The sequence below is a fragment of the Mus caroli genome, chromosome 8, assembly GCF_900094665.2.
Source record: "Mus caroli chromosome 8, CAROLI_EIJ_v1.1, whole genome shotgun sequence".
Taxonomy (NCBI): Eukaryota; Metazoa; Chordata; class Mammalia; order Rodentia; family Muridae; genus Mus; species Mus caroli.
Genome location: NC_034577.1, coordinates 76,584,957 through 76,599,963, shown reverse-complemented (window position 1 = coordinate 76,599,963; position 15,007 = coordinate 76,584,957). Strand labels below are relative to the sequence as shown.

Genomic DNA, 15,007 nt, shown 5'->3' with positions numbered 1-15,007 from the left:
AGACTAGGACAAAAGGACCTAAATGCACTCTCACTGAAGTGAAGGTAGATTTGTGGTATTGACATATGCCCGTTGTGCTGGCTGTATTTTTTTGCATGTCAACTTAACACAAGCTGGAGTCATCACAGAGAAAGGAGCCTCAGTTGAGGAAGTGCCTCCATGAGATCCAGCATTATGGCATTTTCTCAATTAGTGCTCAGTGGGGGTTTGAGGGTGCAGCCCATTGTGGGTGGTACAGCCTGAGCAAGCCAGGGGCCGTGCGTCAGTAAGCACATCCCTCCATGGCCTTTGTATCAGCTTCTGCCTCCAGGTTCCTGCCCTGTTTGATTTCTTATTCTGACTTCCTCCAGTAATAAACTATGATCTGGAAGTGTAAGCCAAATAAACCCCTTCCTCTCCAGCTTGCTTATTGGTCATGGTGTTTCATCATAGCAATAGAAACCCTGACTAAGACCCCAGTGGAGAGAAGCATGAAGAGTGAGTGATGAAAGGAACAGACACATAAGTCAGTGAAAGGAAATAAAGTAGGGATCAGCACACTTTTCTAAAGACTTAAAAAAATGTGCGAGGTTTTTTTTTACCAGCATGTGTGTTTATGTACCACATGTGTATCTGTGCCCAGAGGCCAAAAGAGGGTGTCAAATGCTCTGGAATTGGAGTTACAGATGATTGTGAGCACCATGTGGGTGCTGGGAACCAAACCCAGGTTCTCTAGAAGGGCAGCCCGTGGTTTTAGCCAGCTCCCAACAAAATTTTTCTGTAAAAGTCTAGATGGTATTTTTTAATTTTGTAAGTTATTAGTTATAAGTAGTAAACTAGATGGATATAGGGTAAAAGCAGGAAAAACATTAAGAAAAGGGCAGGGCAGGGCTTGGTCCCACTCACATTTTAAAGTATAGCTCAGTTTGGCTCTTATTTAACATGTTTCAGGTTCTGGATTTGGATCCATAGCACCAAAAACATGAAACAAAACCCCCAAATTTCAGGAGTGAATTAGATTTGTCAGTCCTGGAATTCGTTGCCAGTTGCCAATTATTGCATATTGACCTCTTCTTTCTCCCTCTCCCCTGATCATCTGAGGTAGTTCAGACTGGCCCCCAACTCACTTTGTTGTCAAGGATGGCCTTCAACTTTTGATCCTCCTAAGTGAGTCCTAGAGATTAACTCTGCCAACTAAGCTACATCGTTAGCCCTGCCGTTGATTTTTATGAAGGTGCAAAGGCAAACTTACTGTTTGTCTTTTGAGGCAGGGTCAGTCTTTTTAGTCCCGGCTGTCCTGGAAATTAGGTTGTCCTCTGTAGATAAGGATGGCCTTGAACTCGCAGAGATCTGCTTGTGAGTGCTGGAATTACTGTGCCTGCCCAGGGTAGCCTTCTTAATTTATTACTTTGGAACAGTTGAATATCTACTTAGTATGTGTAAACAAAGAAACTTTTATGTCTTGACCATTACTCCCACAGTGTAGAAGCTCTAGAAAAGCAGATCAGAGACTTACGTATAATCAAAAAGTTCTAGAAGAAAACACAAGGGAAATCTTCATGATCTTGTTAGGACAGACAAAAAAGCACAAACTGTTTTTAAAAAAAAAAATAACCCTTTTTATGAAACAAAGTTTTTATATTTAATAATAAGCTATTTTTAAAAGTTGAGCATTGAAGTATGGATGAAAGCAATATAAAATGATTCTCATGTTCAGTGTATTGCTAGAGGAGTACTTTGGACTTTTCAAAATACTTTTTAGCTGACCTTTTTTTCTCTGCTGTCTTCAGATTGTTCTAGCAGGCATTCTGGAGCAGGTTGTGAACTGCAGGGATGCGCTGGCTCAGGAGTACCTCATGGAGTGCATCATTCAGGTGAGAGAGAGACGAGAGAGAGCAGGGATTCCTGAAAGGATTCTCATTTTCATTTTCATTTTTGTTTGGGGAAAAAGAAATTCTAAGCCCACTGTGGAGGTGCATGGCCTGTAGTGCCAGCTACTTGTGAGCATGAAGCCCTGAATTTAAGGCTAACCTGGCCAGCGTGCCTAAACTCTGTCTCAGAAAAAGAAAAACAAAAAATCTTAGGAAAAAAAGTTTTTCTTAAATAGAAAACTTCCATTTTCAAACTTGGTCTTTGTACTAATAATCTGTTTTGTTTTCAAAAATGTAGGAAAATAAACTTGAGTTTTCTATGTTTTATTAGACTTATATGCTGGAAATGGGATATTTCTGGTTTTGATTTTAATTATCTAAGATTAAGGGTTTTTTTTCTATAAGTAATGATTTTATATACCATTCATAAGATCAGAATTTTTTGTGAAGTTTTTTTCCTTGTATTCATTAATCATATCTGACTTTTAGGTTTTTCCTGATGAGTTTCATCTTCAGACTTTGAATCCTTTTCTTAGAGCTTGTGCTGAATTACACCAAAATGTAAATGTGAAAAACATCATCATTGCTTTAATTGACAGGTAAGGCTGCTCAGGACTGGAAGGTAAATGCTCTGAAACGGAAATGAGAAACTTAGAACATTTTCACAAATCATTTGTTTCTGTGATTCCTTTAAGTACCGATTTTAACCTAGTTTTGCTGTAGCTAATTTAGCGTTCAATATCTAGTTAGTGATTGCCTGACTTAAGCGTGAAGGTTTGTTTGCCTTTTCATTTGAAGGCATGTGGATATGGTTTGTTTGTTTGCTTTTTAAGTTTGTTTTTTGTATGTAGTCCAGTACATGAGAATGACCTTGAATTTCTGATTCTCTTGACTTAGTTCAAGTGCTGGCATAGACATGAGTCACCATACCTAGTTTACAGTGAGTTCTTTAATCTGTTTAACTGATGTGTGTAGATATTATTGTGCAGACCTTTCCTTGTCCAGAACTTACGGAGGAACAGAATTTTTCACAATTATGTAAATTATCTTTCAGTATCTTTCAACTTACTTGATTTAGTTTTTAAACTAGCAACAACATAAGCAGGATTAAGAATGCTTAAGTAATCATTCTGCTGTCACATTTTCATAAAGAATTTTTAAGAATCACGTTTTTTGTGGATCCCCTTTAAGTATAGTGTTTATTTATTTATTTTATTTATATGAGTAGCTGTCTTCAGAAACACCAGAAGAGGGCACCAGATCTCATTCTAGATTGTTGTGAGACACCATGTGGTTGCTGGGAATTGAATTCAGGACCTCTGGAAGAACAATCAGTGTTTTTAACGGCTGAGCCATCTCTCCAGCCCCCTAAGTATACTTTTTTAGCCATTGGTTTTAATTGATAAAACATAAAAGTTGGGATTAGCTCAACAGTTAAGAGCACATACTACTCTTGAAGATGACCTGGGTTCAGTTCCCAGCACCCACCCTGATTGCTCACAATTGCCTGAGGCTCCACTTCTAGGGCACCTGACATTCCTTCTGGATTCCATAGACACTTGCATTTATACACACACAAAATCCAAGATTTAAAAGCAAAACTTTTTGGTGTTTGTGTGTGTATGTATAAGTATATATTTATATACACACATGAATACATAAAAATTATTGTAATATATTTTTATATTTTACACATTTACATATTATATTAATATATTATGTATGTATAATATATTTAACATTTATATCTATATAAATATACACGCATATATATGCATAACATATATGTATGTATAACTTGGCTTTTGATAATGTCTGTAATGAATGACTGCTTGGTAGCCTTGCTACATGATAAATAATGCATAATTTATCCTGCTGTGAGCATATATCATTATGAACTTAGAAACAACACCAAAGATTTATTTCAGCAGACTTTTTTTATATATATATTTTAAGCTATCTAATTAAGTTACTAATCTTAAGGTCTAGGAACTAACAAAGCATAGGTCTCCACATTGTCTTGGAGAACATACATTGCATGCTTATTGAGCCAGCTCTTAAAGAAAGATGGCTAACCAGAATTTCCTGTGTAGGAGGAATGTCATTTAGCAATCCCAATCAGTGGTGGGTTTTTTCTGCATAACAAAATGTAGGTGCAGTTCCAACCTTGACAGGTAAGGCAGTATGCACAACTTTGAATAGCTTAAGATGCAGGTTATAAAAGTTTACATTATTTCTAGTCATTGTATATAGATGCTGAGTACTGAACTTGGGTTCTCTGCAAGAGTAGTAAGTACTGTTAACACTGAGCCATCTCTCCAGCCCCTATTTATTTAATCTGGGTGTGGTAGCACATGACTGTAACCCCAGCACTTCTGAAGTAGAGACAGGAGTACCGTGAATTCTAGGCTAGGTTGTACTACATAAAGAAAGTGAATAAATAAGTAAACATGATTGCCAATGGAATAAGGCATCATTAACAAAACTTTAGTTAAGACATTGAATAAAAAGTCATACACCCTCCCCCATCCTCCATAGAACAACAGTAGCATTTATTGTTAAAATAATTTTCTTCGATCACTATGTTATGTATCTAGGCTAAATTTCCAAAGTCTTGTTTGGGATTTAATTCACCTGAAATTAATAGTAATATTTTGGTATTTTAGTTATAATCTTAAAAACCATTCTTAATGTCCCAAGAAATAGACTCAGAAAATAAAGAAAAGCAATAAAGAGAAAATGAACCCACTGCTCAGATCCCTGTATCTTAAAAAAAGAAAAAAATTTTTCTTTTTTAGATTAGCTTTATTTGCTCATCGTGAAGATGGACCCGGAATTCCAGCTGAGATTAAACTTTTTGACATATTTTCACAACAGGTGGCTACAGTGATACAGGTTTGTATAGAATTTTCTCGACTTTGAAACTTCTCTATTGGTATATCTTTTTTTCTAATTATTTAAAATAAATTATATGATTTTCTAAACATTGCAGTCCAGACAAGACATGCCATCAGAGGATGTTGTGTCTTTACAAGTCTCTCTCATTAATCTTGCTATGAAATGTTACCCTGATCGTGTGGACTACGTCGATAAAGTTCTAGAAACAACAGTGGAGATATTCAATAAGCTTAACCTTGAACAGTAAGTAAAAATTATATTTAAAACAGTTTAAACTACATTTATTTGTTGGGGAGGGAGTTAGAACATGTGCACATGTGGAGATCAGAGAAAAACTTGCTTTAGTTGTTTGTCTCTTTCAGGTGGGCTCTATGGGTAGAACTCAGGTTGGTAGGCTTAGTGGCAAGTGTCTTTACCCATTGAGCCATCTTGTCTACCCCAAAGTTATAACACTGAAAAAAATTTTTAGCATTATATTAGTTTTTCTTTTCTCAGTTTTTTTGAAATGTTAGCATTTGTCTTGTTTGAAGTATATGCTGAGATTTTTTCCTGTGTGGCGCTAAACAAGATAGAAAGTTTTGCTAGCTGCTTACTTCCTTGTGTACAGAATGAAGTAGTGGCCTATAAGGTCTGTAGACAGTCTTCAAAGTTCAGTGTCTCCAATTCAGATCTCTTCCTGAGCTAGTTTTTGTTTTGTCTTTACTGTTGTGTATGCATCATGTGTACCTAGTTCCTTCAGAGGCTAGAACACCCTGAAACTGAGGTTGCAGGCATTTAAAAACTGCCATGTTGGTGGTGGAAACAGAATCTGGGTCTTTTATAAGAACAGCCAATGCTCTGAACCTTTTGAACCATCTCTTCAGCCTCAAGAATGAGCCAGTTTTTAAACTAGTTGGAAAACACATCAACCACCCCCACCCCACCACCCCACCCCTGCAAAAAAGAAAAAGATTTCATGCAGATGACTAAATTGGGAAAAATAAAGGCATATGTATATTTAGGCTGAAAATTAGGGACATGTATATATTTGAAGTGTAACAAAATGATTTAAATATTTTTCTTTTATTTGAGCTTTGGTTTTAATACTTTTGGGAAAAGAATAATGTTCCCTACATTGGATGCTTCCTCCGACATACTGTCCTAGACCTGTGGCACCCTACAAGGGTCACTTTGGCTTTTTTTTTTGAGACAGGATTTCTCTCTGTAGCCTTAGCTATTCTGAAACTTGCTCTGTAGACCAGTAGGCTGGCCTGGAACTGAGAACTCAAGAGATCCCCTATTGCCTCTGTTTCCTTGAGTAATGGGATTCACTTTAGGCATTGATGCATATATATATATATATATATTTTTTTTCCCCCCCAACAGTTGCCTCCTGAATCTCTTAAGTAGGCTTCCTGCTTTTCTCTAAGTCATTTGTAATTTTTAGGTGTTAATGTACTATTTTTTTCTTTTCTAGTTTCTACCCATTGATTCAAACACAACAGGAAAATTTCTTAACCCTTTATCCCCTTTTATTAGTTTTTTCATTTTTTTTCTTTTTTTTTAAATTTTTTGTGATATTTTCTTCATTTACATTTCAAATGCTCACCCCCACCCCCGCCCTGCTCCCCTACCCACCCACTCCCTCTTCTTGTTCCTGGTGTTCCCCTGTACTGGGGCATATAAAGTTTGCAAGACCAAGGAGCCTCTCTTCCCAATGATGGCCAACTAGGCCATCCTCTGCTACATATGCACCTAGAGACACGAGCTCTGGGGGTCCTGATTAGCTTATATTGTTCCACTTATAGGGTTGCAGACCCCTTCAGCTCCTTGGGTAATTTCTCTAGATCGTCTGTTGGGGGCCCTGTGTTCCATCCTATAGGTGACTGTGAGCATCCACTTCTGTATTTGCCAGGTACTGCTATAGCCTCACAAGAGACAGCTATATCAGGGTCCTTTCAGCAAAATCTTACTGGCATATACAATAGTGTCTGGGTTTGGTGGCTGATTATGGGATGGACCCCCGGGTGGGGCAGTCTCTCATGGTCCTTCCTTCCGTCTTACCTCCAAACTTTGTCTCTGTAACTCCTTCCATGGGTATTTTGTTCCCCATTCTAAGGAGGGATGAAGCATCCACACTTTGATCTTCCTTCTTCTTGAGTTTCATGTGTTTTGTGAATTTTATCTTGGGTACTCTGAACTTCTGGGCTAATATCCACTTATCAGTGAGTGCATATCATGTGAGTTCTTTTGTGATTGGGTTACCTCACTCAGGATGATACCCTCCAGGTCCATCCATTTGCCTAAGAATTTCATAAATTCATTGTTTTTAATAGCTGAGTAGTACTCCATTGTGTAAATGTACCACATTTTCTGTATCCATTCCTCTATTGAGGAGCATCTGGGTTCTTTCCAGCTTCTGGTTATTATAAATAAGGCTGCTATGGACACAGTGGAGCATGTGTCCTTATTACCAGTTGGACCATCTTCTGGGTATATGCCCAGGAGAGGTATTGCTGGATCCTCTGGTAGTATTATGTCCAGTTTTCTGAGGAACCGCCAGACTGATTTCCAACACAACAGAAAAATTTCTTAACAAGCTTGAATCAGTACAGACTGATTTCAAACATAACAGGAAAATTTTTAACCCTTTACCCCCTTTTATTAGTTATTTCCATTTTCTTTTTTAAATTTTTTATTAGATATTTTCTTCATTTACATTTCAAATGCTATCCCAAATGTCCCCTATACCTCCCCACCCCCCACCCCCGCCCTGCTCCCCTACCCCTCCCACTTCTTGGCCCTGGTGTTCCCCTGTACAAGCTTGCAATCCCACCAGCAATGGAGGAGTGTTCCTCTTTCTCCACATCCTCGCCAGCATCTGCTGTCACCTGAATTTTTGATACTAGCCATTCTGACTGGTGTGAGGTGGAATCTCAGGGTTGTTTTGATTTGCATTTCCCTGATGATTAAGGATGTTGAACAGCTTTTCAAGTGCTTCTCAGCCCTTCAGTATTTCTCAGTTGAGAATTCTTTGTTTAGCTCTGTGCCCCATTTTTAAATGAGGTTATTTGATTTTCTGGAGCTCAGCTTCTTGAGTTCTTTGTATATATTGGATATTAGTCCTCTATAGTTATTTCTTGTGAACTGAAAAACAGTACAGACCTTTAACATAAGTAAGAGAGAAAATTAAACGATGTCTGTGTTACCCTTTATCCCTCCAAGAGTGAGCCAGACCTGGCTATATTTGTCTGGAGAGGAGATCATTTTGAAATAGAAGAGATTAATTGTATTATTTTCTCAGTTTGCTTAACCTATTTCTTTAAATGTGTAAATGAATTTTTAAAAACATCTTATTGGTTCTTTGTGAATTTCACACCATGTACCCCAATCCTTCTCATCTCCCCCTTCTGTCTCCTCTACCCTTGCATCCTCTCCCCAATGGAGAAAAAAAACCTCATGGAAGCTATAGTGTATAACAGTGTATACAGATCTCATGGTGTACCCTTTTGTTCCCATTTCTTTGCAAATGTTCATTGCAAAGACTCATTGGTCTGATACAATTCCTCTGACTTCTGCTGCCTCACTGGGATTCCTCTCAGATATCCTGTTGTTGCCCTGTGTCGTGGAGATCTTGTAGTTTTGGATCTATGGGATTGGGCCCCTTCGTGCCCTTCAGTAGTTCCATCAATGCGATAGATGTTGGAGTGGGCCAATTCAGAGCCCTGGATCTGGGCCTGAGAGGTATCTGAGCTGGTCTTCCTGAGGGCTCTCCTGCTCTCTCCACCTTGGGGCTGGCTCACCAGCAACCCCGGGAAGCAGGGTCAGCTCTACCCTGCTGCCCAGGTGAGGTGCAGAGCCTGCTCTCCTGAGTGTTACAGCTAATAAGAGACATGGCCAGTTCTCTGATTCTCATGACCCTGGGGCCAACTCCTCTGCCTGCCATAGATGGTAAATAAAGATTTTTTTTTAAAATGTGAATCAAGTGCTCTGTTATAAAGATTAATTTTACTCATGAAAGGGTTGCTGTTTTTCTCTTTGTAGTATTGCTACCAGTAGTGCAGTTTCAAAGGAGCTTACCAGACTTTTGAAGATACCTGTTGATACTTACAACAATATCTTAACAGTCTTAAAGTTAAAGCATTTCCACCCACTTTTTGAGTACTTTGACTACGAGTCCAGAAAGAGCATGAGCTGTTATGTGCTTAGTAATGTTCTGGATTATAACACAGAAATCGTCTCACAGGACCAGGTAAGAGAACACAGATAAGCTCTTTTAGGGAATTAGAAAATATGGTTGACTAAGATTTTAGATATTGAGCTGTAGACACTGGTCATAAATGAAGGAGGTAACATAATAATAAAAACTATGAATAGCTTATTTGTTATATAGAAGTTAAAAATTGGAGATGTACAAAGAATTATTAAATACCTCTGATTTCACCGTAGTTGATTAACATTTGGCATACCTCTTTTCAGATTTTTGTCCATAAATTTATACATTGATCTATCAACTTTTCACTGCCTTTGGAACAACCCCCCTACTTCCTCCCAATTTTATGTCCTCCTCTTATTTTTGTTTTTTTTTTTTTAAGTTCAGTTCAATTATTATTGCCTGTATGTGAATGAGTAGAAGAGGGTCACCTGCTGGGAGTATAAGCAACCTACCAGTGACTGTACCCCATAGAAAGTGACTCTCCCACCTTCAGTAGCCAGTATTTGCCAATAGCTCTTCAACTAGGGTTGGCTCCTTGGGAACTTCCTCTCTATCCAGGATGAGTGTTGACTAGCTTGCTCTTGGGCAGGCAATCACAGGTACTGTGGGAAGGTGCTATTTTGCAGTAGTCCTTGAGCTCTGGCTATAATATTTCTGTCCCCTCTTCAGTGTTCCCTGAGCCATGTTGGGGAGGGTATGCTAAAGACATGCTATTTAGGGCTTAACACTCCATAGTCATTTATTTTCTACCCCCTGAGCTCTATTAACTGTTATCCACTGCAAAAAGAAGCATCATTGATAAGGGAGAAAGCTATAATAATCTGTGGCTGGAAGGGTATTTAGAAGATAGTTTGTTACTATGTCCACTTAGAAAAATAATAGTAGTAGACTCTGCCTTAGCCCTTTTTCTTCGTAATCTTTAGGTTCTTTGCCAGGTTTGCAGTACCAGTACCAGGCATGAATTCTACCCTGTGGAACAAACCTTAAGTCCAAGTAGAAAGCCCTGGTTATTCCTAAAATATTCATTCCACTATTGTACCAATGGGCTAATTTTGTCAAACTGGTTGTTACACAAGTAGCTTAAAAAGTTCACAGCTGGGTGAAACTGTTTCTTCTAACTTTTTTACAAAAACACTAAATTATTTGGCTGATATTGTTTCATTATGTATCCACTTAGAAACTGTTGCCTTTTTTGTTGATAGTGTCAGGCTAATATTTTCTACTTTCTGTGTTGCAGGTAGATTCCATAATGAATTTGGTGTCCACATTGATTCAGGATCAGCCAGACCAACCTGTAGAAGACCCTGATCCAGAAGACTTTGCTGATGAACAGAGCCTTGTTGGCCGATTTATTCATCTGCTACGTTCTGATGATCCTGATCAGCAGTATTTGGTATGAGTTATCTCTTACTGTAACCTTTCATCATGCTTAATGAGCAGAAAAGTGTTTAAAATGGTTTAATGTAGCTTTTGCATTGGCTTAAGGTGTTAAAAAACTTGTTACTGAATTAAAGTTCGTGACCTTAAAAAAATTTATTTACCTATTTAGTTTTTTTGAGGCAAGTTCTCACTGTAGCCATGTTGGCCTTAAAATTATGATCCTGCTGCCCTAGCTTCCTGAGTGCTACAATTTCAGTTGTGTGCCACCGTGCACAGCTGGGATTTTATTTTTGTATAAATGGATAGTTAAATTGTTGGCACTCATGAAGAACAAGTCAGGTATTCCAGCTTCTCTTGAAAACCTGAGAATTGCAGAAAAGCTTGCTTTCCTTTAGTTGGATATTACTTGTTCTGTGTTCTGTGTTTTTTCCAACAGTGTAGTGCGTTTAGAATGTTTAGTTGTTTATCATAATAAACTTCATGAGACATAAAGTCTAATAGGAAGATATTTGTCAGATGAAAATGTATGAAGGACTTTAAAGTTTAGTGATCAGACAAGACAAAGCTTTCTCTTGTATCATAGTCCTCAGTTACTCTTTATGAAATGAAGATTTAAATGTGAGCTAAGTAGGTATGTTGGCATCTGATAGTGGATGATTTAAAAGGCTGATTTCTTTCATTTGTCTTAGGGAGAGTTTTTTATGTACTATGTGATCAGGACAGTATGTGAATACTGAAATATTTTAAGTTGCTCCCCCTTCTTCGCTCTTCCTTCTGTGTGTGTGTGGGGGGGGGGATGCTCTCATTTTCTGTGTCACATTGATAGTATTTGTGGCTGATTGGTTATGTTTGTATGTTTCCATATCAAAGAAATCCACAAGACCCAAATATATCACAAACTGTATTTTATGCGAATTGTTTAGTGTTTGTATTTGCGTGTTTATGTGGGTGCACCCGAAGGTTAAAGGTCAGCATCAAGTCAGGTTCTCTCCATTGTGTTTTTCTAGACAGGGTTCCTCAGTGAGCTCCATGGAGTCAGCTGCTTCTGCCTTCCCAGTGCTGGCACTGCAGTTGCATGGCTGCGCCTGGCCTTTTATGTAGATGTTGGGAATCTAAATTCAGCTCATGCTAGAAGCATTTTACTGACTGAACCATCTGCCCAATCCTTTGGTTTTCCTTTTCTTCTTTTCTTTCTGAACCAACTATACATTTGTTTCACATGGCTTTTTAAATTATATTGTAGTTTTCTTAATTTAAGTGTGCTTAGGAAGTTTGATCTACCTGAAAGGATAAATAATTAAGTTTATAGGAAGATCTAAAAGATTAGAATTTAGACAACCCCAAATAGCTAGAACAGGCTTTATTTAATTCCAGAAAGGTGGTTTCTCTAATTCTGGCCAACTAATCATGGCATAGGCCCCAGTCACTCAGTGGTCAGAGTTCAAGAGAATGAGGGGTTACATGTAGCCTTTTGAAGCTAAGGATAGGAAAGGTGGAAAGGGGAATTTAGCTGCTTTCCTTAGATAACCTGGTTTTGTTTGTTTGTTTGTTTGTTTTCTGGTTTTGGAGACTGTGGGGTCTGTCATCTCTTTCTGCAACCACAAGGTGTCTGAAGCAGCTACTTTTTCCAAATAACTGGCTTCCTGGAGCTCTGAGCTCAGTTTAGGGCCTTGACTTTTAGGAGTGATTCTTCTACTTCTGGTAACACACACACACACACACACACACACACACACACCAGAGCTGTTTTTCCAGAATTGCCTACTTTTCTGAGCACATACTTTGTGCAAGGTATTGATGACATAATTGAAACTTTGTGTTATTTAATCTTCCCAACAGTTTTATAGGAGTATGCTACCTCATTTTTCAAATGAAATTTATGCTAAGAGGAAGGCAGTATGAGACTTATCCTTGGGAGATGCAACTCAGACATCTCTTCACTGCTATTAGGAATAGATTTCAGACCCATTTAATGTTCCATTTGGCCAACAAGTGAGTTTATTGGGATTACTTACAGGAGTATGGGCAGTAAGGGGTTATTCACAGGAACAGGGCTGTCTCAAAGACAATGGCATAACTGAAAATCCCACTCTGGTACAGGTGACAATTCATAAAAGCTGCAGTCCAGGAGCTCTGCATGACTTGCAGTCAGCTTCCATGTTGGACAAGCTCCTCCAGGCCACCTTGCTGGTTCTCTCCTCCACCAGCATGCTTTATTGTTCCTTGAGGAGGAACCTGTTAGTCTTACAAGTTTCAGCTCTCTGGGACTTGTAAGTTTATTTACTTCCTGAATCTTAGGAGCTTCTCTCCAGGATGGAATGTTTAAGCAGATTGCTACACTGCAGCAATAAAGACTAGACAGTACTAGAATCTACTTTTACATGTAAGTCTGTTCTGCTTCCTCGGCCTGCAGTCTTTATCAATGAAGTATAGTTTGTGTATGAAAGAGCACATATCTATTCTTGACTAGTTACCTAAGGCTAGTATTACAACCTGTGTAAGCTTCCAATTTGCTTATATAAAATGAGTTAGTATTTTATAATATAGGAAGTGTGTACTTCAGTAAAGCCTGGTTTATCATAAAACAGTAGCAGCTTGGAATAAAGTTATGGAATAGAGTTCCCATGTAATTTTGTAAACAAATAATCCTAGCATGGAAAATTATTTTAAAATGTTTTCTTTGTCAGATTTTGAATACGGCACGAAAACATTTTGGGGCTGGTGGAAATCAGCGGATTCGCTTCACACTGCCACCTTTGGTATTTGCAGCTTACCAGTTGGCTTTTCGATACAAAGAGAATTCCCAAATGGTAGGTTTACTTTGAAATTTGTCACTACGTTTCTCCTTTTCCTTTACTGTATCTTCTAAGCTGTAGAAAAGCTCAAGCACATACACAGAATGAGTGATAATGCTGTCAGATCACATTTTCAGGAACTCCCGATTTATTACTCACCCTTTGCTGATTTTAGCTGACGCTGGTGAACTACACACTGGCTGAGAAATCACATAACAGCACTTGAAAGTATGAGACTGAATCAGTTTGAATTGATGCTAAAACATTTCCTTAGGGTCTGAATCAGTGTAACTTTACCTAGTGATAAGGTCCAGCACTGTATAATCACTTCTCAAAAAAGCTTGTTATTGAATAATGTTATAAATTGCATGCGACTACTCTAAGAGTTTGTTTCTTTCTAAAACAGAATCATGGCTTGTCTTCGGTGGCATAATTTTAAAGAAAACACCTCAGTCTCTTATTCATGGAAGTTGAACATTCAGGTTTATGTTACGGAATAAAGCTCAGTAAACTTGATTTTCTAATAATGTTTTAAAAACATTTTTATCTTAATACTCTTACCTGCTTTCATACCAGGTTTTTGTCAGGATAGCTTCTGTTCTGTTTTCTAGCACTTTATAACTAGGTATTTGTCATTATAACAATAAAAGTAGCCATATTCCTATGCAATATAGTACTTGAAGTCCTAGCCAAAGCAATTAGACAACAAAAGGAGGTCAAGGTCAACAAATTGGAAAGGAAGAAGTCAAAATATCACTATTTGCAGATGATATGATAATATATATGTGACCTTAAAAATTCTACCAGAGAACTCCTAAACCTGATAAACAGCTTCAGTGCAGTAGCTGGATATAAAAGTAACTCAAACAAATCAGTGGCCTTTCTCTACACAAAGGAGAAACAGGCTGAGAAAGAAATTAGGGAAACAACAGCCTTCACAATAGTCACAAATAATATAAAATACTTTGGTGTGACTCTAACTAAGGAAGTGAAAGATCTGTATGATAAGAACTTCAAGTCTCTGAAGAAAGAAATCAAAGAAGATCTCAGAAATGGAAAGATCTCCCATGCTCATGGATTGGCAGGATTAATATAGTCAAAACGGCTATCCTGCCAAAAGCAATCCACAGATTCAATGCAATCCCCAGCAAACTTCCAACTCAATTCTTCACAGAGTTAGAAAGGGCAGTTTGCAAATTCGTCTGGAATAACAAAAAATCTAGGATAGCAAAAACTATTCTCAACAATAAAAAAACCTCTGGTGGAATCACCATCCCTGACCTCAAGTTGTACTACAGAGCAATTGTGATAAAAAACTGTATGGTACTGGTACAGCGACAGACAGGTAGATCAATGGAATAGAATTGAAGACCCAGAAATGAACCCACACACCTATGGTCACTTATCTTTGACAAAGGAGCTAAAACCATCCAGTGACAAAAAGACAGCATTTTCAACAAATGGTGCTGGCACAACTGGAGGTTATCATGTAGAAGAATAGAATTGATCCATTCTTATCTCCTGTACTAAGCTCAAGTCTTAAGTGGATCAAGGAACTCCACATAAAACCAGAGACACTGAAACTTACAGAGGAGAAAGTGGGGAAAAGCCTCGAAGATATGGGCACAGAGGAAAAATTCCTGAACAGAACAGCAATGGCTTGTGCTATAAAATCAAAAATCAACAAATGGGAACTCATAAAATTGCAAAGCTTCTGTAAGGCAAAAGACACTGTCAATAAGACAAAAAGGCCACCAACAGATTGGGAAAGGATTTTTACCAATCCTAAATCCAATAGGGGACTAATATCCAATATATACAAAGAACTCAAGAAGCTGGGCTCCAGAAAATCAAATAACCCCATTAAAAAATGGGGCACAGAGCTAAAC

The 15,007-nt window shown here is 38.1% G+C and overlaps 1 protein-coding gene across 1 annotated transcript in view; it reads left to right on the top strand.

Moving 5' to 3' along the window:
* Positions 1-15,007, top strand: part of Vps35 (VPS35 retromer complex component) — a 39,339-nt gene that overhangs the window by 16,063 nt on the left and 8,269 nt on the right. The window contains exons 7-13 of the mRNA XM_021169341.2: positions 1,770-1,853; positions 2,340-2,449; positions 4,649-4,745; positions 4,843-4,991; positions 8,772-8,979; positions 10,181-10,336; positions 13,011-13,133. Coding sequence (XP_021025000.1) covers positions 1,770-1,853; positions 2,340-2,449; positions 4,649-4,745; positions 4,843-4,991; positions 8,772-8,979; positions 10,181-10,336; positions 13,011-13,133 — 927 coding nt within the window. The remainder of the gene's footprint in view (positions 1-1,769; positions 1,854-2,339; positions 2,450-4,648; positions 4,746-4,842; positions 4,992-8,771; positions 8,980-10,180; positions 10,337-13,010; positions 13,134-15,007) is intronic.